The sequence below is a fragment of the Geotrypetes seraphini genome, chromosome 5, assembly GCF_902459505.1.
Source record: "Geotrypetes seraphini chromosome 5, aGeoSer1.1, whole genome shotgun sequence".
NCBI classification, from domain to species: Eukaryota; Metazoa; Chordata; class Amphibia; order Gymnophiona; family Dermophiidae; genus Geotrypetes; species Geotrypetes seraphini.
Genome location: NC_047088.1, coordinates 228,403,676 through 228,426,802, shown reverse-complemented (window position 1 = coordinate 228,426,802; position 23,127 = coordinate 228,403,676). Strand labels below are relative to the sequence as shown.

The 23,127-nt window shown below is 44.0% G+C and overlaps 1 protein-coding gene across 5 annotated transcripts in view; it reads right to left on the bottom strand.

Moving 5' to 3' along the window:
* The window catches only part of GTDC1 (glycosyltransferase like domain containing 1), a 395,866-nt gene that overhangs the window by 52,318 nt on the left and 320,421 nt on the right, over nucleotides 1-23,127 (bottom strand). For 4 of the 5 annotated variants that reach the window (XM_033946584.1, XM_033946585.1, XM_033946582.1 and 1 more), the window contains exon 6: nucleotides 10,434-10,543. The exons of the other annotated variant lie outside the window; for it this stretch is intronic. In XM_033946584.1, the coding sequence (XP_033802475.1) occupies nucleotides 10,434-10,543 (110 nt within the window). The remainder of the gene's footprint in view (nucleotides 1-10,433; nucleotides 10,544-23,127) is intronic. 5 annotated transcript variants of the gene reach the window in all.

The following is a 23,127-nucleotide window of genomic DNA, read 5'->3' as shown; positions in this document are numbered from 1 at the left end:
AGAACCGTAACAAAAAAAACCAAACAAACAAAGGTATTCAGTGAAATGTAAAATTTTATACAGTTTCACACTAACAACCTCTTTTACAAAGCCGCGCTAGCGGCTGCTCTGCGCTAATGACCCCGAAGGCCATAGAGAAATAAAGGGCTTTGGGGCTGTTTCCGTGTGGCAGCCTCAGGCCTACTGCAGTAGCTGCCAAATTAGCATATGCTAATCCTCAGTTCTTATCAAAAAAGATGGTCAGCCCTAGAGAAGAAAACATAACAGGGAAGAGTATGGGGAGTCTACCCGCAAAACAAGTCTGTTCTGCTCATAACACATTTAACACAAAATAATCCTGAAACATTTAAATATATAACAAGGTGGAATGAACAAGCCACCTAACTGATTGCAACCTGCATTATCTCCTCTATCCTTGACTTTGCTGGACAGAGGAAAGAAACAAGATATCTGGTAATAAAACAGACATATCTGAGACAACAAGCAGACTAATGAACATCTGACAGGGTAAGATTCAAGAATGATGTGCCTATTTACTAGAAAGAAGATTATCAAGATAAGTACCTAATCTTCTCTTCTAGTGCAATAGGCACATCGTTCTTGAATCTGTAGGACACATCAAAGCAGCACCAGAATATAGGGTGGGACAGATGAGCCTGCTGAAAGTATGGACGATCCAAATGCAGTATCCAATTTGGCCGTGACATCCACCCTATAAAACTTTGTGAAGGTATGGAGAGGGGATCATGTGGCCATTTCACCCAGGAAGAAGCTATGCTCTTAGTGGAATGTGCCTTTAAGAGTACTGGAGGTTGCTTTTCACTGCCGATATAAGCTGAAGAAATGGCCATATAAATCCATTTAGAAGTGGTCGCTTTTGAAGCCGGCTGGCCCTGGTGGTCAGTACCTGCCAGCACAAAGAGATAATCCAACAGTCGAAGCTCATTCATTACTTCCAGATAATGAAGCAACACTGTGAGCATCCAGCAATTTCAGAGCTTCATCTCTTTTCCTTGGACCCCGAGGGCGTGAAAGCCAGAAACTGTACTTCTTGGTTGACGTGAAAACTAGAGACTAGAAAGAGGGGACAGTATGCAGCACTACCCCCCACCCCCGGCTCCGAAAAACGGAGAAAAGGTTCTTTGCAAGATAAAACCTGTACTTCAGACACTCGATGCGCTAATATGACCGCCACCAACAATGCTATTTTAACTGTCTTGTCCATCAATGATACTGTCTCCAAGGGCTCATATGGAGCTCCGAGAGCACAAAGAATGAGATTTAGACTCCACGTTGGAAAAGGTTGATGTACAGGATGATGCAGACATAATGCTCCTTTCAAAAATCTGGACACATCTGGGTGAGAGGCCAATGTCCTTTAATTCATCTGTGATCTGAAACACGAGAGATCTGTACTTCGAGGAAGCCAACCGCTAGCCCTTCATTAATGAAAGCCAGGACCAGTGGAACTTGTGCCATGACCCGGGTCCTCCCTCTTCTGTACACACCAGCCCTGGAAGCACTTCCAGGCCTTTGCATAGGTGGCCAAGGATGTCTGCATTTGAGCCTTCAACCATAGAGGAGCACACTTGGTGCCTTCCTGCCGATTGACATAGGCTACCACTGTTGCATTGCCCAAGAAAACTCATACTGCCTTGTCCTGCAGTAAGCATCCAAGCGTCTGCAGCGCCAGACAGATGACTCTCAGCTTCAACTGGTTGATGGACCATATCCTCTGTGAGGGTGACCAATGAGCTCCCCAGCCATAAAAGATGGCATCCATCATCAGAATCACCCAAGTGGAGATGCAAAACAGCACTCCCCGGGATAGAGACTGTGGTTCCAGCCACCGGTTCAAACTGCGACATGCTTCTGTTGTTCAAGGCAAGGCCATCTGCAATGCATCAGTTTGTGGGGACCAATGGGAGAAGAACGAGTGCTGGAGAAGACATAAATGTGCTCTCACCCAGGGGACCACATCTATAGTTGCTACCATTGACCCTAGCACCTGCAAGTAATGCTAAGCTGACGGTGCTGCCCTGAACTAAAACTTGCTGATCTGACACATGTGCTTCACTGTATGGGCTTCTGGGAGAAGAACTTTGTTGTCCTTCATGTTGAAACGGACATTCCAGGAAGTATGTTGGCTCAAGGTGGCTTTTTCAGAAGTTTATGACCCAGCTCAGGCTCTGCAAAAGCCGGACTATGCGCTGCTTTGCTGTCCTTCCTTCAAATTCAGACAAAGCTCGTATCAGCCAGTCGTCCAGGTATGAATGCACTTGTATCCCCTCCTTGCAGAAGGGCACTGCTACAATGAAACATCCACCCTGGTGAAAGTGTGCGGTGCCGTGGAAAGCCAAAATGGAAGGGCCAAGAACTGGAAGCACTGCTTCAGAATGTGGAACCTCAAAAGCTTTCTGTGATCTGGAAAAATGGGGGTATGCAAATAGGCTTCTGTCAAATACAGCAATGTCAGACCTCACTGTTTCCATGTGGGAGTGCAGTGTCTTGAGGGCAGCATTGACTGACTTAAGATTCAGAATTGGCCTTCAGTCCTCTGAGTCTGTTTTCGGCACAATAAAGTATATGACCAAGCCAGAGACTGTATCCAGAATAGCTTCTATGCCTGCTAGATTCAGTAGCCTCTTTAATGTCACTAAGACGCTAACCGTTTTCTCTGGCTTTCGTGCGGGAGAATCCACAAAAAGGTCCGGAAGGGGATGAAAGAACTCAAGCTTGTACCCCTCCTAATTAATATCTAGTACCCAACAGTCTGAAGTGATCCTTGCCCATGCCTGGAGCATAATGTAACCTCGAGTGGTAAGCACATGTGATGTATGATGCCACTGCTACTGCCTTATCCCTCAATGCCATAGCCTCAAATGGCCTCTTAAGGACAAAATCCAGCCTGCAGTCCTATGCATCTTTCAACACCACTCGCCCTTCACTGGGGAGTGAGGTACGCTTGGTAACCTGCACTACCAGGGAATCCACCTTTGATGGAATAAACAGCTTATGAAATTCAGTGTTCATCAGGTAAAGTCCCATCATAGCCTTAGCTACTTGAAGGGGCCCCTACGGGACCTCCCAATGGTCTGTCTGCATCTTAGTAATGTCCAGATGGGAGGGAAAGCATGTGGTCCGAGTCTTATTGCAGCTCATAAGTGAGCACTGGGCAGTAGAGATCTGTGAAGGCTCTATCTTTAATAATCTCCAAAAGTGCTGAGTCACTGCTGCCCAACATAAAGCCCCGGTGGGGAAGGGGTAAAACGCGGACCTCACGGACCTCGCGGATCTAAAACCGCATGTCCTTAAGAACCCGAAGTCCGTGCATTGACAAGTCCGCCTTCGCTTTCCCTGCAGCTCAGCTCAGGCCCCCGGCTCCCTCGCGGACCTCATGGATCTGAACTGCACGTCACATTCTTAAAAATCCGAGGTCCCTGCCACTTTTAGTCTCTGGCTCTGACAGAGCTCTATGACAATTTAACTCTGACGGATCCTAGCATAGGGAGGGAAAAGCATTAGGATCCGTCAGAGTTAAATTGTCATAGAGCTCTGTCAGAGCCAGAGACTAAAAGTGGCAGGGACTTCAAAAGTGGTGCGGACCTCGGATTTTTAAGGACGTGCGGCTTTAGATCCGCGAGGTCCATAGGTCTGTGTTTTATCCCTTCCTGCCCCGGTGTGTACAAATGTATCCTAAAATCATTCTGGTTGTGGTATTTTTTAGCACAGCAGAATACTTAAAAATATTTTCCGTAAGTCTAGGCAAAGAGTTACAATAACTTAGATAACACCATTACCTGCTCTTCTGCCCTAATTATATGCCGCAAATAGCATGGTATAAATACCAATTATAGCTAATTTGTTAATTGAACATATGACATTTACTTAACCACAATTGGTCAATTATACTTCTTAGAAGTAAGCGAGTGAGTGTTAGCTCATATTTGCATTCTTAAGTGCACAATGAACTGTACAGAAAATTGCTCAGCAAACTTTTTTAACCCTTCAGCTAAAAAAAATAGATAAGATTTCATAGTGTTTTTAATTCAGGCATATCCCTGAAATTTAAGAGATCTTTTACTAAAAAATTAGCACATTTTATCTGCAGCAGGGATCACAGGAATAAAATGGGACTTGTAACATGTAGCATGCATTAATCTTTAGTAAAAGTCCCCCTTAGCTGGCTCCATAAAGAAGATATGTTATTTAATATCACCTTAATACAAAGAGATCCATAAAATAGTTTATTGGTACCCACATGAGTACTGTAGCATCTCCTTTCCTCCTCACTCTGGACAAAATGTATGGATTGCCCTACAATACCTCAAGTTCTGTAAAAAATACAGCCCAAAACTAAAGGGGATTGGAACTCCCAGAGAGCAGAGGGGGGTTTATGAATTGCCAAGATGCCATTTTTTTAGTAGCGGTTTGAGGGAAAGCTGTGTTGGTGAAGCTAAAATGGTCCCACATAAAATGTTGGCCAATGTTGGATGGACCAACAGAAGTTATTAAAATACATCTAAGTCCTCTAATTCAGAGCATTAGTTATAAAGAGACTTGGATGTATTGCTAAGTATCATTACTGAGATTGAAATTCATTTAAATTCAGAGATTTAATGGAGGTTTTTAATGCCAATGATTGTATGAGTGAGCACTGTAATTGTTATTGTGCTTACAACTCTGAGGCTTTTTCCTCCATCATTTAATCCTTTTACATTGTATATTTGAAGATATTGTGATTCCTTACTGCTGCTGGAGGATTTTTTTTTTTTTTTTTTTTTACAAAGTGTTCAAAATGTCTGGATGCAACACTGCCAATACTTTGTGCTCCTTTTACTAAGCTGCGTTAGGGCTTTAATGCGCAGAATAGTGCGCGCTACATTGCCGCGCGCGCTAGATCTTAACACCAGCATTGAGCTGGTGTTAGTTCTAGAAGCATGGCGCGCGGTAATTTCCTGCATTCGCTAAAAACGCCAGCACGCCTTAGTACAAGGAGCCCTTTGATATTTTCTTCTTGAGATACTGGTCAACTTAGTTAAGAGGACAGCTTGCATTTGCTCGATTCCTTATTATGAGTTTAAAGTAAAGCTAGATAAAAGGCGCTATGAAAGAACACTTAAGGGGACACTCGATGAAATTGAAGGGGGACAGGTTTAGAACAAACGCAAGGAAATTCTTTTTCACACAGAGGGTGGTGGACACATGGAACACCCTTCCGGAGGCCATGATAGGAAATAGCACAGTACAGGGTTTCAAGGAAGACCTGGATAGGTTCCTAGAGGACAAAGGGATTGAGGGGTACAGATAAGAGTAGTGGAAGGTTTAGAGATAAGTGTAGAGGTAGGTATAAAATTAGTCAGGGACCGATGCTCAGGCAATATGCCTGATGGGCCACCGCGTGAGCGGACCGCTGGGCGGGATGGACCTCTGGTCTGCCCCGGCGGAGGCGACTACTTATGTTCTTATGTTCTTAACATAGTAATTATTCCTCTTCAGGAAGGAGAAGACAGATAAGAGATGAATTTCAGGAGAGTCCATGTAAAATCCCAATAGCTCCAATCAAATGGATATGATCTTGAGGCACTAGCAAGGCTGATACCATGTATTATTATTATTAGTTTATTAGGATTTTATATACCGCCTATCAAGGTTATCTAAGCAGTTTTTACAATCAGGTACTCAAGCATTTTCCCTATCTGTCCCGGTGGGCTCACAATCTGTCTAATGTAATGTATCAACCAACACACGCTCGTTAGAGAAGAAGTCTATTAGAGTGTTTGAACTGATCATGGTGGAAGAGCTAGACTTCCTTTTGTTTCAGAATCTTAGATCAGGAAACAAACAGGGCCGGTCCTCTGATCATTATGTCCAAAGGCTATTAAGATAACAGTTCAAGGAAAAGTAAGAGAGCTATAGCCATTATATCCAATGATCAGCTGTAGGTCATCTTCCTCCAGCAAAGCAAGTAAGGGGAATGGAATAGGTCCTGAGGAAAATAGGGAAATTAAAAACAGTTTACTGTTTAATCATCTTCCATACAGCCACAGGGGTTTAATGTGCTTAGTATTGTATATTACACTACCATAACACTTGTTACCGTGGGATGCATAATAAAAAAAACAATCCCCACAAATGCAGGCAAAACACCTTATTATAAAGCTTGCTGCTTTCTTAGGAATGACCATAATAGCTGGAGCTAAGTCCAATGGAAAAGAGCAGAAGAAGCCGGGGTCTTCAAAACCCACTTTAATAGCAGCCAGTCATTAAAACAAAAACATGCATACAACAATCTTGTCAATCATAAAAACATCTGGCAAATCATGAGTCTATGATTTGTCAGACCCCTGACTAAATGGAACTCAAAGGCATTTCCTGGTACACTAAATGGACTCCCACTAACGCCACCGCAAATATAACTTAAACAGTTACCAATCTTCCTAAACACTCCAAGCACAACCAAATTGTGCTACATACCAAAATTCAAATGTTCATCCCCAGTAAAACGTATCTGTGCTACCCACTGGAACCTGAATACTATACGATCAACCACGTACACACCTACAACGCAAAAGCTGTATTACCTTTATGTTATGTCTATCTGTCTGTACTGTGAATGCTGCAATATCAACTACGCTATGACCGCCAAGCCTATACTCAATCTTAAGTCTGTCCTATCTATTCTGTGAATGTACTCTTGTAACCCGTTCTGGGATTCTTTGGGAGGACAGGCTAAATAAATGAATGAATGGATAACTATATAAATGAAGAGGTAGATATAATAGGCATTTCAGAAACCTGGTAGAAGGAGGACAATCAATAAGACACTGTGTTACAAGGGTACAAATTATATTGCAATGATATGAGCAGATCAGCTTAGAGGGAGGGTTGAGTTATATGTTAAAGAGGAAATTGAAAAAAACCAAAATAAACATTCTGAATGACATAGCAGCATGGAAACCATATGGACAGAAATTCCATGTGTGAAGGGAAGGAATATATTTCCTTTCTATGAGGAAAGACTAAAACGGTTAAGGCTCTTTAGCTTGGAAAAGAGACGGCTGAGGGGAGATATGATTGAAATCTATAAAATCCTGAGAGAGTAGAACGGGTACAAGTGGATCGATTTTTCGCTCCGTCAAAAATGACAAAGACTAGGGGGCACTCAATGAAGCTACACGGAAATACTTTTAAAACCAATGGGAGGAAATTTTTTTCACTCAGAGAATACTTAAGCTCTGGAATGCATTGCCAGAAGTTGTGGTAAGAGCAGATAGCATAGTTGGTTTTAAGAAAGGTTTGGACAAGTTCCTGGTGGAAAAGTCCATAGTCTGTTATTGAGAAAGACATGGGGGAAGCCACTGCTTGCCCTGTATCGGTAGCATGGAATATTGCAACACCTTGTGTTTTGGCCAGGTACTAGTGACCTGGATTGGCCACTGTGAGAATTGGGCCTGATGAACCATTAGTCTGACCCAGTAAGGCTATTCTTATGTTCTTATAGAAACAGTATTATAGAATTGTCCACAAGATTTTCTTTTACCATTTCTCTGAGAGAGATAATAAATTTGACGGACATTTAAGTTTTGCATAGTAGGTACAGAATATGAAACATGATAAAGAGAAGCAGAATACTGACAAAAAAAGTGAACAGTACAAGGGGAGCAGGGATTGTTGGCTATTTTATCCCAGTTTAACTAAAAAAAAACCACCAAACAACAATCATTTGCATCATTTACTTTTTCATCAATGTTCTGCGTCTCTTTTTCATGTTTCATCTTCTGCCCCACCATGCAAAACTCAAAATTGTCCATTCACAGCATATGCCTATTTAATTATTTATGTGCACATCTGCTAAACGGCCATCTGGGTTACTATAAAGGTTGATTACTATAAGAGAAGTGGAACAAAAATATGGTGGCCAGAAGTGAAGCAACAGAAGAAAATTACGAACAGAAGGGAAACTAAGATCCTCCTCTACAAAACTGTGCCAGGAACTCTATGAGCATCGGGGGCAGCGCGGGCCATTCTGGCGCAGTTTGATAGACGAGGCCCCGAGATTCAAAGCAAAATTTCCTGAAAATTACACATTTTTGGATGACCACTTGGTCAGGAAAGATTCAAACACTTGGATTAGGAGAGTTCCAGAAATATAGTGTTCCCCTAGTCATTTGCGGTCGGCGGTTCGCAGTCCCGGTCATTCGCAGTATTTTCCGACCTCGAACCGCAGACCAGGAGAGGACAGCTGGAGAGGCAGGAGAGAGCAGCCGGAGTGCCGGCGAGTGAAGGAAATCACTCGCTGTATGCTCCGACCGCCTCTTCCCGCACTAAAGTTGGGCCTTACCAATCAGGAGCTGCGTGTCAAAGTGTTGAGGTATGAACGTGGCGTCTCTTAAAAGCCAACGTTTCATGATCCCCTACCGCTTCTTCAGGGCTTCCTGACACTCCACATCTTCACACAACTTGTGCTGCTTGCTTACGCGATCTCTTCAGCGTCCAGTACTTCAACACTTTTGGCAACATTGCTATTTAAGCGATTTTTGTCCTATATTGAAAACCAGCCTAGGAACAAGTGTAGAGTCTTTACGGAAGTTTTTTCAGCCAATGATGTGGGTGGAGGAGGCTTGAGCATTTATGCCCTGCCTAAACAAACCTGAGGCTTTTTCTTCTGTTAAAGGCATTACTCTCAGCTAATAGAGTGGAGCAATTGGGGTTTTTTGTGTACACATTTATCCACTTCACTGTCATAAATTTGCTATATGCATTTTTGTACCTGTGGAGCTTTGAAGTTTCATTTTGTATATAAAAAATTTTAATAGTGTTTTCCATTCAGTATTTTCCAGTGCAAAACCACTGTTTTTTTGTGTTTTTGCTGCCTGACACCATTTTGCCTGGAATTTTTAAGATTTTGCAGTTTGTTTAATTAAAGCTGTAGGAGGCGAGCCAGTGTAAAAAGATGCAACACAGCAAATGAGGTGGCTGCTCAGCCCATGTGACTAAGGCCCAAAAAGCCAGGGCCGTGTTTCTTGGTTTGTTTTGTTTTGTTTTTTTACTTGAGCTGTGCTAAACTGAAGAAAATGGTGGACTGAATAGAGCATTATGTTTGATAATTTTGGTTGAAATCCTGCAGAGTGAAAACATCTGTTAAAGTTACAATTGTGTCTGATGTTTTGGAAAACTGCAGAGAAAATATATCTATCAAAGATAAGACTGTGGTTGATGCTTTGGAAACTATAATAGCACCTTATAATTAGGGAAAAGAGGCATGCTGCCAAGAACGGCTCCCTTTTTGCATGTCTGTTGGGGTGAAACACAGGGAAAGTGGGGAGAGTGAATCTAGCATGGATTAGCTCATGACAGCTCACCACTCCAAGAGGGGCATGGATCTGGGAGGGGTATGGGGGTTAGGCAGTTATGCACACAGGTTACATGCCTAACCTCATATGCGCAACTGCATTATAGAACCCATGCGTAGTGAACATCATTTTAGAACCTAACTGTAGGTGATCTCTTGAGAATTATCCCCATGGAGGGTAATCCTATAATAGGGAGCCTAGGATAAAAGAACATAATTTTAGTGCATGAGGCAGAAAATGCACTTATATTCAAGGTGGAATCACTTCCTCAGCCCTATAGCCTTAGATAGTAACCAGAATGTGTGTAAATTATAGAATCCTATAATTTATGCAAGTATCTTCACCCAACTCTATCCAGCCCCTAAGTGACTTGCCCAGGTAACAAGGAGCAGCGTGGGATTTGAACCCACAAGCTCAGGGTGCTGAGGCTGTAGCTCTAACCACTGTGTCACATACTCATGTCTAGGGAAAAGTGATCCTATAGAAGCCAGCAGTAGTAACCAAAAGCTTATCTCAGAAACAGTAACAAAGCTCCACCCAACTCTATCCATGCCCATGCCCATATGTGCTATGAAAACAGTGTGTAATTTTCTGCTTGTCAGTATTGTATAAGACTCCACTGATACTTATTCCTTACAGAATTACCTCCATAATTTTGCCTTTATAATTCAGAGGTGTTCCTTTAACAGGATTAGGTCAGAGCAGGAGACAACATACTGTACACAGTTTTAGATTTTCAAAACACATCTTCATTTTTCTGGATGAATACCCCCCAAATAATAACGCACATCTTTTTGTGGGTACTTTATCTTAAGGTGATAATTCAAAACTACCTGTCTAGTAAGGACAGTGTTAAATGGACTTCTATGGTCTACGTCCCATATATAACAAGACAGATTGGGATAGGCTGGAGAGGGCTTTGATGGCAACTTCAGAACAAAAACAGTGCTGGATGGACTTCTACAGTCTATGTCTCCAAAATGGCAAAGAAAGACCAGGATCAAGTATTTTTATACCACATTTGATTTACAAACAGAACTCTATGAACATATGCTCAGAAATAACAGAAGAAAATACCTGGCACATCTGTGAATGTTTCTCCAAGGACAGACAGATGAAAATGTTGCATATTTTCTTTAAGTTTCAGCAATATTTTAAAGAATGTCTCTGGGTCTTTGTCATGTTCCCTTGAAACAATTAGAATATATAATGGTTAGTTCATGGATACCACAAATATTTTTCAACACTATGGGCCTTATTTACCCCCAGCTGAGCATCGTGTATTGATGGACCTTCTTGACCAGTTTGTCTATCTTAACTAGATTGTAAGCTCTTTTGAGAAGGGACTGTCTCTTCTATGGGCTCCTTTTACGAAGCCACATTAGCGGTTTAATGCGCGTAATAGCGCACGCTAATTTGCCAGCCACGCTAACCACTACCGCCTCCTCTTGAGCAGGCGGTAGTTTTTCGGCTAGTGCGGGGGTTAGTGTGCGCTAAAAAGTTGCGTGCGATAAAGCTGCTAACGCGGCTTCGTAAAAGGAGCCCTATGTTTTGATGTACAGCATTGCGTATGTCTAGTATCACTATAGAGATGATAAATAGTAGTATTTAATATTCCTTTTGTTCAAGGCACACAAAAAGGGGGGAAAGGCTTAGGGTTCCGTTTCCCAAGCAACAGTGTTGGCATGCTCTTAACCCGGATTTTTCCCGAATGCTAAGGCATTTTTTGATGGCAGATAAAGACCCGAATGGTCCATCTAGTCTGCCCAACCTGATTCAATCTAAAAATTTGTTGGAGTAGTCTAAGTATTTCCTTAGACTACTTCTGAGCCTAAGCCCTCTCATTCCAGAGCTTTCCTTCATTTGAAAAAGGCTCACATTCCTACAGAGATATTTAAAACATCTCCATCATGGGTGGCGGTGGGCGGCTCGTCGATCCGCTGCATGGCTTTTGCTGACGACATTATGGTTATCCTTACGGACCCGAAGAAGGCTCTAGGTCCTTTATTGGATCTCTTTCATAGTTTTGGGGAGCTCTCTGGATTGAAGCTTAATGTCTCTAAATCGGAGGCTATGGCTTTACATCTTGATATCGATGCGGTGTGGCCTCTTTTTCCACTGAGAGTGACACCTCTCCAGGTTAAATATTTAGGGGTCTATGTACCTTCAGCTCTGAATCAGTTGTATGAGGCTAATGTGGGGCCCTTACTTAAAAAAACGGTTGAGCTCCTACGTCTTTGGGGTGCACTCCCTCTCTCTTTGTCCGGGCGTATCTATTTGTATAATATGATGCTGGTGCCTCGCTGGTTGTATCTTCTACAGACCTTACCCTTATGGCTGAAACGTAGGGATTTGGATGTTTTGTATAAAAGCGTTGCGGACCTTTGTGTGGAGTGGCAGAAGGCCTCGCCTACCACTTCATGTGTTAATGTTACCTCTCTCTATGGGTGGATTTGGTCTGCTTGATCTTCAGCTTTATAATTTGGCCTGTGGGCTGAGGGTTCTCCGTGATTGGTGTCTTGAAAGTTCGGTTGCCCTAAATTATCCACTAGAAAAGGATTTGTTGGGACCAGTGGCAGGGTTGTATGTCCTTCATGCTCCTTCTATCCGTTTGCCCCTGCCTATACGGACTCATGTTTGGGCCTATATGCGCTGGGGATGGAAACTCTTGTGTAGGAAGTTTTCTTTGAACTTTAGTGAGACACCGTTTCTTCCCTTGGTAGGAAATCTGGACTTTACTCCGGGTTCGGAGACTCGCACTTTTAGTATTTGGTATGCCCGGGGCATTAAAAGAGTGGGGGACCTTCTACATGAGCAGGGGCGCCTGCTTACCCCCTCGGAACTTCAGTCCTTATACGACCTTGACACTGTTGATATGTTTGGGTACTTTCAGGTGCGTCATTATATCTCCGGCCTAGACACATTGGGGGTGACAGCGCACAGTGCTGATCGCTTGGGTCGGTGTCTGGCTTTATGGGAACCGGTGGCCCCTAAGCTGAGCTATTATATCTCGACCTTACTGACCTTGTGTCCTGATACTTAGACTGGTCACTTGGCATGCGCCTGGAGCCAGGACTTGCAGAGTGACATCTCGCCGGATGAGCTTTCCCATGGTTTTGGCAGCATTGCGGCTGTTTCTTGGAGTATGATTCATCGGGAGCAGGAATATAAGTTGTTGCATAGCGCTTTCCTTTCACCAGTCCGAGCCTTTTGAGCGGGTTTCACTGACAGGGATACTTGCCCTAAGTGTGCCTCTCCTGGAGCCACGCTGGGGCATATGTTTTGGACATGCTCCTGTATACAGCGGTTTTGGTCTCGGGTTTGGTCTTATCTTCGTTCGTTCCTGCCAAATTTGCCAGCTTGTTCTCCTTTGATTGCTCTTTTTTATGTACTGGATGGGATGGGATCTCTGCCCGGAGGGCACCGTTTGTTTGTCCAGAAAGCTTTCTTACTGGCCAAACGGACGATTTTAGTGTGCTGGCTATCCCAACGGTGGTACAATGGCACTGTTCACTCTTTGAATTGGCCTTGCTGGAGCACTGGGCTGTGTCCGGTAGGGTTCCCCGTAGTTGGGATCGTTTTCAGGAGATTTTGGAGGCTTATTGGATGGCTTTGCCGCACCGTTCTAGGAGTTTACTGCTTAACTCATAGGATATGGGGGACTGCACCTCTTTCTTTCTTTCTTTCTATTATATTCTGCTCTCTGGCGCTTGTTGCTTGTTTCCTCACTCACTCATACATACCTGTGTTTTTTCTGACATCTTTCTTCTTGTTGTACCATACACATGGGAGGGGGGGCTGGGTGGGTAGGTTGGGTATCTTTGGATTGATATTTGTAAAATCTTTTCTGAGCACTTGATTCTTTATGGCACTGTGTGACTGTTGTATTCTTAGTTGATGCCTTGTACTTAGGGTTTGCCGTGGTGTATTATTGCTCTTTTGGCACGGCCGCCTTTTGTTGTATTCTGTGTTTTTTCTTGATTTGCTCAATAAAATATATTAAAAAAAACAAAAACAAAAAAAAAACATCTCCATCATAAGGCCATTAACAAAATTAGCATGCTAGTACTTCCAGCACCCTTATTCCATTGCCCAAGGAACAAAATAAGTACTTGTATATAATACGAAAACCACTTTGATTGTAACCACAAAAAGGAAGTACATCAAGACCCATTCCCCTTCTCTTTTTGAAGGTGATAAGGTCTATACACTAATCGTATGCTAATCAGCTAGCAAGTGGTAAGGTACATGAATGCGCTAATTAGCACAGATATGCACACTCCACGGGAAAAAAAAATTTTTACAAATGTAATTTGTGTGTTATAGCAGGAATTGGTTACATAGACATTGCACAGATCTAGGAATACTCTGCTTAGGGCAAAAATTTCCTGATTTGCAATTCCCTGTGCATGTAAATGTATTTAATTGCCACTTATATATACCATTTAATATACCACTTATAGCCTAAGTGGTTTACATTCAGGCACTTAAGCATTTTTCCATATCTATCCTGGTTGACTCACACTCTGTCTAATTTACCTGTGTCAATGGGGATTCAGAGGCTGATTCTGCAAAAGGACTTCCCAATGGTAGGTGACAGTAGGCATCCTACCACCGTCTGGCAGTCAACTGGGATGCACGTAAAAAAAAACAAAAACTACCCAAGGCAGGATGCCTACACTGTAGGCATTTGTCGTGGGTCTATGTAGACGCAAAGGGACAATGAAATTCACCCAAGGCTGGGCGTGAGGGTGATTTTGCCTGGAAGTGGCCTTGGGCAAGTTTAAGAGTCCCTATGTGTCTCCCTAGAGTGTGAGAGTGGCCTGCAAAAAAGATAGTGAATCAATCGCTGTTTCAAAATCGGCCAGGAATCGGCCAACAGTGATTGAATCTGGCCCTTTTTTGTTAACAGGAAATTTTTGACACATTAGAACTTTTATTTATGCAAATTTACTTTAAATGTGTTCCATTATAATGATTTTGCATGCACTCATTTTTAAGGCAACTCAACAAACTAACCCTCTCTTCTATTAAACTGCGCTAGCAGTTTTTAGCGCAGAGAGCTGCTCTGAACTCATAGGAACTCTATGAGTGTCGGGAGCAGCGCGGGCCATTCAGTGCAGCTCTCTGTGCTAAAAACTGCTAGCGCAGTTTAAAAGAAGAGGGGGTAAATGTACCTTCCTACATTTTTGCATTAAGTGCATTTGTTCAATCTCTTGTAAACATTTACCATTTTTTTCCTACTCTATATGAAGTGATGGAGATCATACCAATGAGCATGTCTGCAAATTCCATTATTTCCAGGTGGTTTATTGAATTACAATCATCTAAATCACAATGGGAACAGTATTCAAGCAATCTGCACAGCTGTACAGTACATGGGTTCTTTTAGTGATCATGCTTTTATTTCTCTTTGGAAAAATAGCATAATGAAAATAATTTCTGTCTGAAAATTAATAACACGTGCACCTATTTTTTTGTAAGGCAAATGAGATGAAAAAATAGTGCACACATAAGGACATAAATAGTGCCTCTTCTGGGTCATACCAGAGGTCCATAGCGCTCAGCAGTCCGCTCACGTGGCGGCCCATCAGGTCAACATGTTTTTGCTGTTATACTAATACAGTGGTACCTTGGTTTGTGAGCATAATGTGTTCCAGAAGCATGCTCACAATCCAAAGTGCTCGTATATCAAAGCAACTTTCCCCATAGGCCATAATGGAAACTCGGATGATTTGTTCCACTGACTTAATACCAGTAGGTACATCTCTCCTACCCGACCCCCACCTGAGCTGACACCCGACCCCCAAGCCGACACCCAACCCAACCCATATATCTTCTTCTGTATTCTCCCACTGCTGTCCCCCTCTTTGACACCCCAATCCAGGAACTGGCTTTGCTGCTCTCCCGAGGCCACCGGCGCTAGTTCAGTGCTGTGGCGGTCGTTTTGGACCGATGTTTCTCCCCTGCGTTCAGATCAAAGCGGATCATATTGTGATCGCTGCTTCCCAGCGTCCCTTCTACTTCTACATCTTGTGCTGGTTCTCGCAGGCCATTTAGAATTAAGTCCAGAATTGCATTTCCTCTAGTATTTTCCTTGACAAGTTGTTCCAGGAAGCAATCGCTTATAGCATCCAAGAACTTGGTCTCTCTAATGCAGCTGGAGGTGCCTAGGTTCCAGTCTATTCCCAGATAGTTGAAGTCACCCATGATAACTGTGTTGCCTCCCTTGCAGTTGCGTTTTATCTCGTTTGTCATTTCTCCATCAATTTCTTTGGACTGCCCTGGGGGTCGGTAGTAGATGCCGATCTTCGTTTACAGGCCATTTGTTCCTGGAACTTTGACCCATAGACTTCGCGATCACCTCTTCCCCCCACTGACCGGCCCTGTCCTTACCTGTGTGCCGGTGCTGAAAGTACCTGCCGCCGGTTCTCTGCTGGGCTGCTGCGGGGCCTTGAGCATCTGCGCATGCTCAAGGTCTTCTGGCTCTCACCCTCTCGGGGGAGCAGCAAAGCTAGTTCTCGTGGTGGGGGCTCGCAAATTGAGTCAACGCTCGGTTTGTGAGTTACAGTTTGCTCAAGTGTTTTGCTCGTCTTGCAAAACACTCACAAACAGCGTTACTCGCAAACCGAGGTTTGACTGTATTCTACAAAGGAAATAAAGCTCTTACCAGATGCTCTATGGGTATCTAATTATAGATGCACAGTTACAGAAATTCCTTCTTAATTATCAGGCTCAGGGTATAGGTATGCAAGATTCCAAAGGTAATCCTTAACCAATGGTTGAAGAAGGCGTAATGCAATGCAAGAGCTAGATAGAGAAAAGGGGTGAAAATAAGGGGAAAATGCATTGGCTATTCATGAATGAAGGCTCATTATGTTTCAATTTCAGTAAAATCAGGTTCCCATTGAAATGGGGAATCAGAAGAAAAACAAAACAAAACAACCCACCAGGAGAAAACTGGCAAGCCAAAATAAGACAGTATGGATAACATTAAAGTTAATCGGATGTTGCAAACTTATGAAAAGTGATGACTATAGGAAAAGATTACAAGTTGGCCCAGAAGCTACTTGTTTTGCTGAGAACCTTGACTTTGCATGAAACCTTAAGTTCTGCATTTTCTAAGCTAGAAGAGCTTCAGCACATTGAAGAAGTCACATGTAATGATGCAATGTGCTATCTGGCAATCAAAGGTTTAATTTGGTTTTAAGTTCTCTGTGAATAAACAGGTAAGCTGGATGTGTTAATTTCAGCTTATTAAAAGCAAGCTCACAGGAAGGTGAGTAAAGATGGGTTTGAGTTTATACTGCTGAAGTAAGTTGACAGACTCTATGAAAACAAAAGTAAAAAGAGAAGAAAATGTAAGTCTACTGCATGCTTTGTTATACCACATGTTCAAACTTTTGAAAAAAATTTCCTGGCCAGAAAATCAATTCTGTAGAATATTTCTATTGAAAGAATTAGGGCATATTAATCAAATACATCTGGTGCATTTTGGGCATAAAAAGCTAACTCTGCACTATATTCCTGTTGAAAGTATTAGGGTATGTTAATCAAACACATCTGGGGGTAATTCTCAAAAGGTTGCCTAGAGTGTGTGAGCTAAGTGTGGATTCTATAATGGTAATTATGCATATAATTGCCATTACAGAACAGTGATTTAGCCATGGGTGGGTCAAGGCCCACCCAGTAGCAAGACACCTTTGATGTAGCTGGTAGGGATCCTCAGGCTCCACCAGCTAAAAATTCCCAAAACCCATTGAAGGGGTGTTAAGCAACCTGGGCCAATCAGAGTCTTCGGTCCCTCCCCGGCACATCCCAGGATGTACGGGGGAGGGGAAGACCCGCCATTTTGAAGAGGCAGGCCTGAAGGCCGGAGGTAGGAGGCATCTCTCAAGCCAGCCTTCGTAAACAAGAGGGGTGGGGGGTTGTTGGAGGCATAGAGGGTGGAGTTTGTTGAGGGTACGGCAGCGGTAGGAGGGAATGGGTATCTCTCTCAATGCCGGAGGGGTGGTGTTGGGGGGGGGAGTGATCGCTTGGCAGCAGGAGGGAGTGGGCATCTCTCTCGCTGCCGGGGAGAGTGTCGGGGGAGGGGGTGTTGCTTAACGGCAGCGATAGGAAGGAGTGGGCATCCCTCCCACTGCTGGGGGGAGTTGTTGTTTGGTGGCGGGAGGGAGTGGGCATCCCTTCAACTGTCGAGTAGTGTGGCGGGTTGCTTGACAATTGCAAAATTTTTCTGGCAGGTCTGAGCTGTCAAGCCTTACTTTCCTGTCAATGCCTGAGCCAATCAGTGCTCAGGCACTGACCAAAAAGTAAGGCTAAGACAGCTCAGACCTGCCAAAAAATTTGCTTGCAAATGCAGGACAGTGAGATTAGGGAATCACTTGGCGACAACAGAGAATCGCCTGGAGTGCTTGTTTAAATATTAATGATCTCATTGTAATACATTTGCATGACAGTGTCAGAAACTGCTAGGAAGCTCAGAAAAGACCACGGTAGGTTGTTTTGATAATCCAGCTTCTAAAATACATGAATGCTAAACTAGATGGAACTGGTTTAGCGACCACGTTAAAGTTTTGAGAATCTTCCCCTCAGTCAGGCCCTGCTAGTCCCTCCCCCACAGCAGTAAGACATATGCATCAGAAGGGGCGGGGCTGCTAGAGCATGACTGAGAGCTACAGCTAATTTCAGTTAGAATTTTTTTTTTCACAGTGATGACAGTCCTAGAACAAGAATGAGCTGCGGAAAGAGGGCAAGTTTGAGAAAATGGAGCAGACCGTGGGGGAGGAGACAACAAAGTTTGGGTGGCATTTGCCACCTTCTGCCACCAAATAGTGACAGCTATTGCTAAGGAGCAACCTAACAGTGACTATCAGATCTTTACTGGCCACCTTTAAAGAAGTCTCACATTAGTTCTGGGCTGTATAGCAAAGTGCTTTCTTCAGAGAACATTTCAAAATGCAATACAAAATCTTTGTGCACTCCGCATGGTCATATAAAGCAGGCATACCATGCTTAAGTGCATGCCTGGAATGCGCTGCTTGGAGGTTTTAGCCATGCACTTGATAATATGGTCCTGTTTGATAGTTTTAAAATTTCATTAATTAGTAGTGAGCATAATTGCAAAAATAATAGGTCTGAACGTTCTCAAGTCTATCAATTTATGCATTCTCAATGATGCTGAGGGCAGAAAAGCTTTAGCTCTTTCACTTTGTGAAAAAGAGTATTCTAACCAACTGAACAGAAAAGCCTCCAACACAAAGGAGGAAGCTCTGGAATGAGAGGGCATAGGATGAAGATAAGAGGCGATAGGCTAAGGAGTAATCTAAGAAAATACTCTTTTACAGAAATGGTGGTAGATGCGTGAAACAGTCTCCCAGAAGAGGTAGTGGAGACAGAGACTGCGTCCGATTTCAAGAAAGCCTGGGCTAGGCACGAGGGAGGAAGAGATAATGGTCACTGCGGATGGGCAGACTGGATAGACCATTTGGCCTTTATCTGCCATCATGTTACTGTTTCTATAACTATAAAGTTCTATGACATCACAATACAGGTGTAAAGAGCCTTAGCCAATAGGGAGAGGAGGAACATAAGAACATAAGCAATGCCTCCGCTGGGTCAGACCTGAGGTCCATCGTGCCCAGCAGCCCGCTCACGCGGTGGCCCAACAGGTCCAGGACGAGGAGATAGTGGATGCTGCAGATGGGCAGACTGGAGGGGACATTTGGCCTTTTTCTGCCATCATGTTACTATGTTTCTATAACTATAAAGTTCTATGACATCACAATACAGGCGTAAAGAGCCTTAGCCAATAGGGAGAGGAGGAGATAGTGGATGCTGCAGATGGGCAGACTGGAGGGGACATTTGGCCTTTATCTGCCATCATGTTACTGTTTCTATAACTATAAAGTTCTATGACATCACAATACAGGTGTAAAGAGCCTTAGCCAATAGGGAGAGGAGGAGATAGTGGATGCTGCAGATGGGCAGACTGGAGGGGACATTTGGCCTTTATCTGCCATCATGTTACTATGTTTCTATAACTATAAAGTTCTATGACATCACAATACAGGCGTAAAGAGCCTTAGCCAATAGGGAGAGGAGGAGATAGTGGATGCTGCAGATGGGCAGACTGGAGGGGACATTTGGCCTTTATCTGCCATCATGTTACTATGTTTCTATAACTATAAAGTTCTATGACATCACAATACAGGCGTAAAGAGCCTTAGCCAATAGGGAGAGGAGGAGATAGTGGATGCTGCAGATGGGCAGACTGGAGGGGACATTTGGCCTTTATCTGCCATCATGTTACTATGTTTCTATAACTATAAAGTTCTATGACATCACAATACAGGTGTAAAGAGCCTTAGCCAATAGGGAGAGGAGGAGATAGTGGATGCTGCAGATGGGCAGACTGGAGGGGACATTTGGCCTTTATCTGCCATCATGTTACTGTTTCTATAACTATAAAGTTCTATGACATCACAATACAGGTGTAAAGAGCCTTAGCCAATAGGGAGAGGAGGAACATAAGAACATAAGCAATGCCTCCGCTGGGTCAGACCTGAGGTCCATCGTGCCCAGCAGCCCGCTCACGCGGTGGCCCAACAGGTCCAGGACGAGGAGATAGTGGATGCTGCAGATGGGCAGACTGGAGGGGACATTTGGCCTTTTTCTGCCATCATGTTACTATGTTTCTATAACTATAAAGTTCTATGACATCACAATACAGGCGTAAAGAGCCTTAGCCAATAGGGAGAGGAGGAGATAGTGGATGCTGCAGATGGGCAGACTGGAGGGGACATTTGGCCTTTATCTGCCATCATGTTACTATGTTTCTATAACTATAAAGTTCTATGACATCACAATACAGGTGTAAAGAGCCTTAGCCAATAGGGAGAGGAGGAGATAGTGGATGCTGCAGATGGGCAGACTAGGGGGGGACATTTGGCCTTTATCTGCCATCATGTTTCTGATATGTGCCATACAGTAGGTTCATCAAGCCCAATCTAAAACATAGTCCTATGGGGGATTTCACAAGTGGCTTGAATACAAAGAACAACATCTACTATAATAAAACGCAAAGCGCGCATACATACTCTTACCTGCATGATCCGTGATCCGTAGCCGGCAGAAGTGCGCATACGCGCATACAATGGTCCGTGCGGTCTTGCCAGCTCCCTTACAGTTCACGCCCGGCGCAGCTCCCCCCTCACTCACTGTAAGGAAGTTCTTCGTCGGCGCACCCCCCCACCCTTCCTCAGCGCACCCGAACCCCCGTTGACCTTCCCATCCGACCCTCCCACTGCGAGACGAACAAAAACCTCCCGACTCCAGCAGCGTCCGCAGCACTGTAAACACGCTGCTTCGCGGCCTTCTACTGCTCTGATTTCCTCTGCCGCGTCCCTGATGACATTGAGACAGAGACGCGGCAGAGGAAATCACAGGCAGTAGAAGGCCGTGAAGCAGCGTGTTTAGAGTGCTGCAGACGCTGCTGGAGTCGGGAGGTTTGTATGTCGTCTCGTGGTGAGAGGGTCAGATGGGAGGGCCAGTGGGGTCGGCTGTACGGTGGAGGTGGGGGGGAACAACAGTTCTACTGCACACAGGGATGGGAGGCAGGAAGGGATAGAAAAATGCCGGGTTCTACTGTATGGGGGAGATGGGAGTGAGTCAGGCAGGCTAGCTGGCTACAGGGGGTGGGAATGGGACAAATTCTGGAAGGTAGTGAGGGGGGCCATAGGAAGGAGGCACTGGGGGCACTAAGGACATAGGAAGGGGAACGGAGGGCACTAAGAACACAGGACCGAGGAAATGGGAGCACTAAGGGCATAGGAAGGAGGCACTGGGGGCACTAAAGACATAGGAGGGGGCATTAAGGACATAGGAAAGGGCACCTAGCACCCGTAAATGTAACGGGCTAAAACACTAGTTTTACATAAGGAGGGGGCACTAAGGACATAGGAAAGGGCACCTAGCACCCGTTAATGTAACGGGCTAAAACACTAGTTTTACATAATATAGGAGGTGCTTATAAACTTGCTTGGGGTTCATGGATTATTTTATTTAATATACCACTCTTCCCTAGTAATAGCAGAGCAGTATTACAAGATAAAATCATAGAACACAGGAAAAAACCCTACAAATCACAGGAAAAGTGCCTAAAGTAGACAAATGAGTGCCTAAAGTAGACAGATCAGGATTGCTATGTCATAGCCCACAACAGCCAACCTAGTTGTCAGGGTTCAGGTTTGACTTTTGGGGGTTTATGTTTCACAGTTGTATTTTGACAACTGTCTGTAGTGAGCATCTTCCAGCTGCTTAGAAAGGGGATCACTATGGATGATAGTGACCTCCCTACTGATGTTAGGAGCACAGACGTGGTTAATTGTCAAAGTACAACTGTGAGACATGAACTCCTAACAGTGGTGTAGGGTGGGTCAGTGGCACCCCCTCCCCCCCACCATGTGTGTGTGATTTTTCCCTCCCTTCCCCCTTACTTCTTTTAACTTCGCTGGTGAGAGCAGCATCTCTAACCTGCTGCCTGTGTCGTCCTTCGCTCTCCCTCTGAAGTCACTTCCTGATCCCTTGACCAGGAAGTGACTCCAGAGGAAGAGCCGATGCCTGCGGAAGCAGCAGGCTGGAGCTGCAGCTCACGCCAGCAAAGAGCTAGAGGCACAGTGCGCAAGTAGCGAGAGTGTGGCGCAGTGGTTAAAGCTACAGCCTCAGCACCCTGGGGTTATGGGTTCAAACCCACGCTGCTCTTTGTGACCCTGGGCAAATCACTTAATCCCCTCATTGCCCCAGGTACATTAGAAAGATTGTGTGCCCACCAACAGACAGGGAAAAATGCTTGAGTACCTGAATAAACTCATGTAAACCATTCTAAGCTCCCCTGGGAGAACGGTATAGAAAATTGAATAAATAAATACATTTTAAAAAAGGAGCAGGGGGGTATAGAGGAGGAAGGTGCCAGCGCCCATGGTGGTTCGGCTCCCCGTCTCCCCTTACTATGCCACTGACTCCTAATAACAGTAAAGTTTCTGGTATATGGAAAAATGTCAATTATATATTAGTTTGGGCTGCTTAAAGATAAGCAAAAGAAAAATCCAACAGAAACTGCAGCAAACCAAGCAGCAAAGCAAAAAAAACCAAAAACAACTGCAGACTATGTACAAGATGCAGGCACTGTTTATTTCAAACTTTAATGGTTTATACAACCTTATTATCAAACCAGGGACCCGACACGGTCCGTGTTTCGGACAACACGCCTTCTTCAGGGGTCCGTGGTAGATAAGGTGTTATGACAAACAGCGTTAAAAGGAACAAACGAGTGCCCAAAGAAAAGTAGTGCTGGGTTATGAAAAACATTGCGAATGAAGTAAAAAAGGGTTAGAGGTAAACATGATCCTAATTCTATAATTGTGAATTTTCCAATTCTGACAATAAAAAAAATAAAAAAATATTTTGAGTACAAAACATTTATTGAACTGACATTATTCATCCATGAGGTGTTTGAACAGTGGAGGAATGTGCAGTGAAGAATTACCAGTTGCCTTCTCGTTTCATGATATGTGACATGAATTATTTCTGAGCACATAACACAATTTTTTTTTATGGTTAGCACTGGAAAATTCACAATTATAGATCTAGTATAGTTGTTACCTTCAGGCAGCCCAATCTTAGGGGTTCTTTTATCAAAATAGGCTAAAGCATGGCCCTAGTGTAGTGGCGTAGTATAGGGGGTGGGGCCAACCGCCCCTGGCTCCATCTT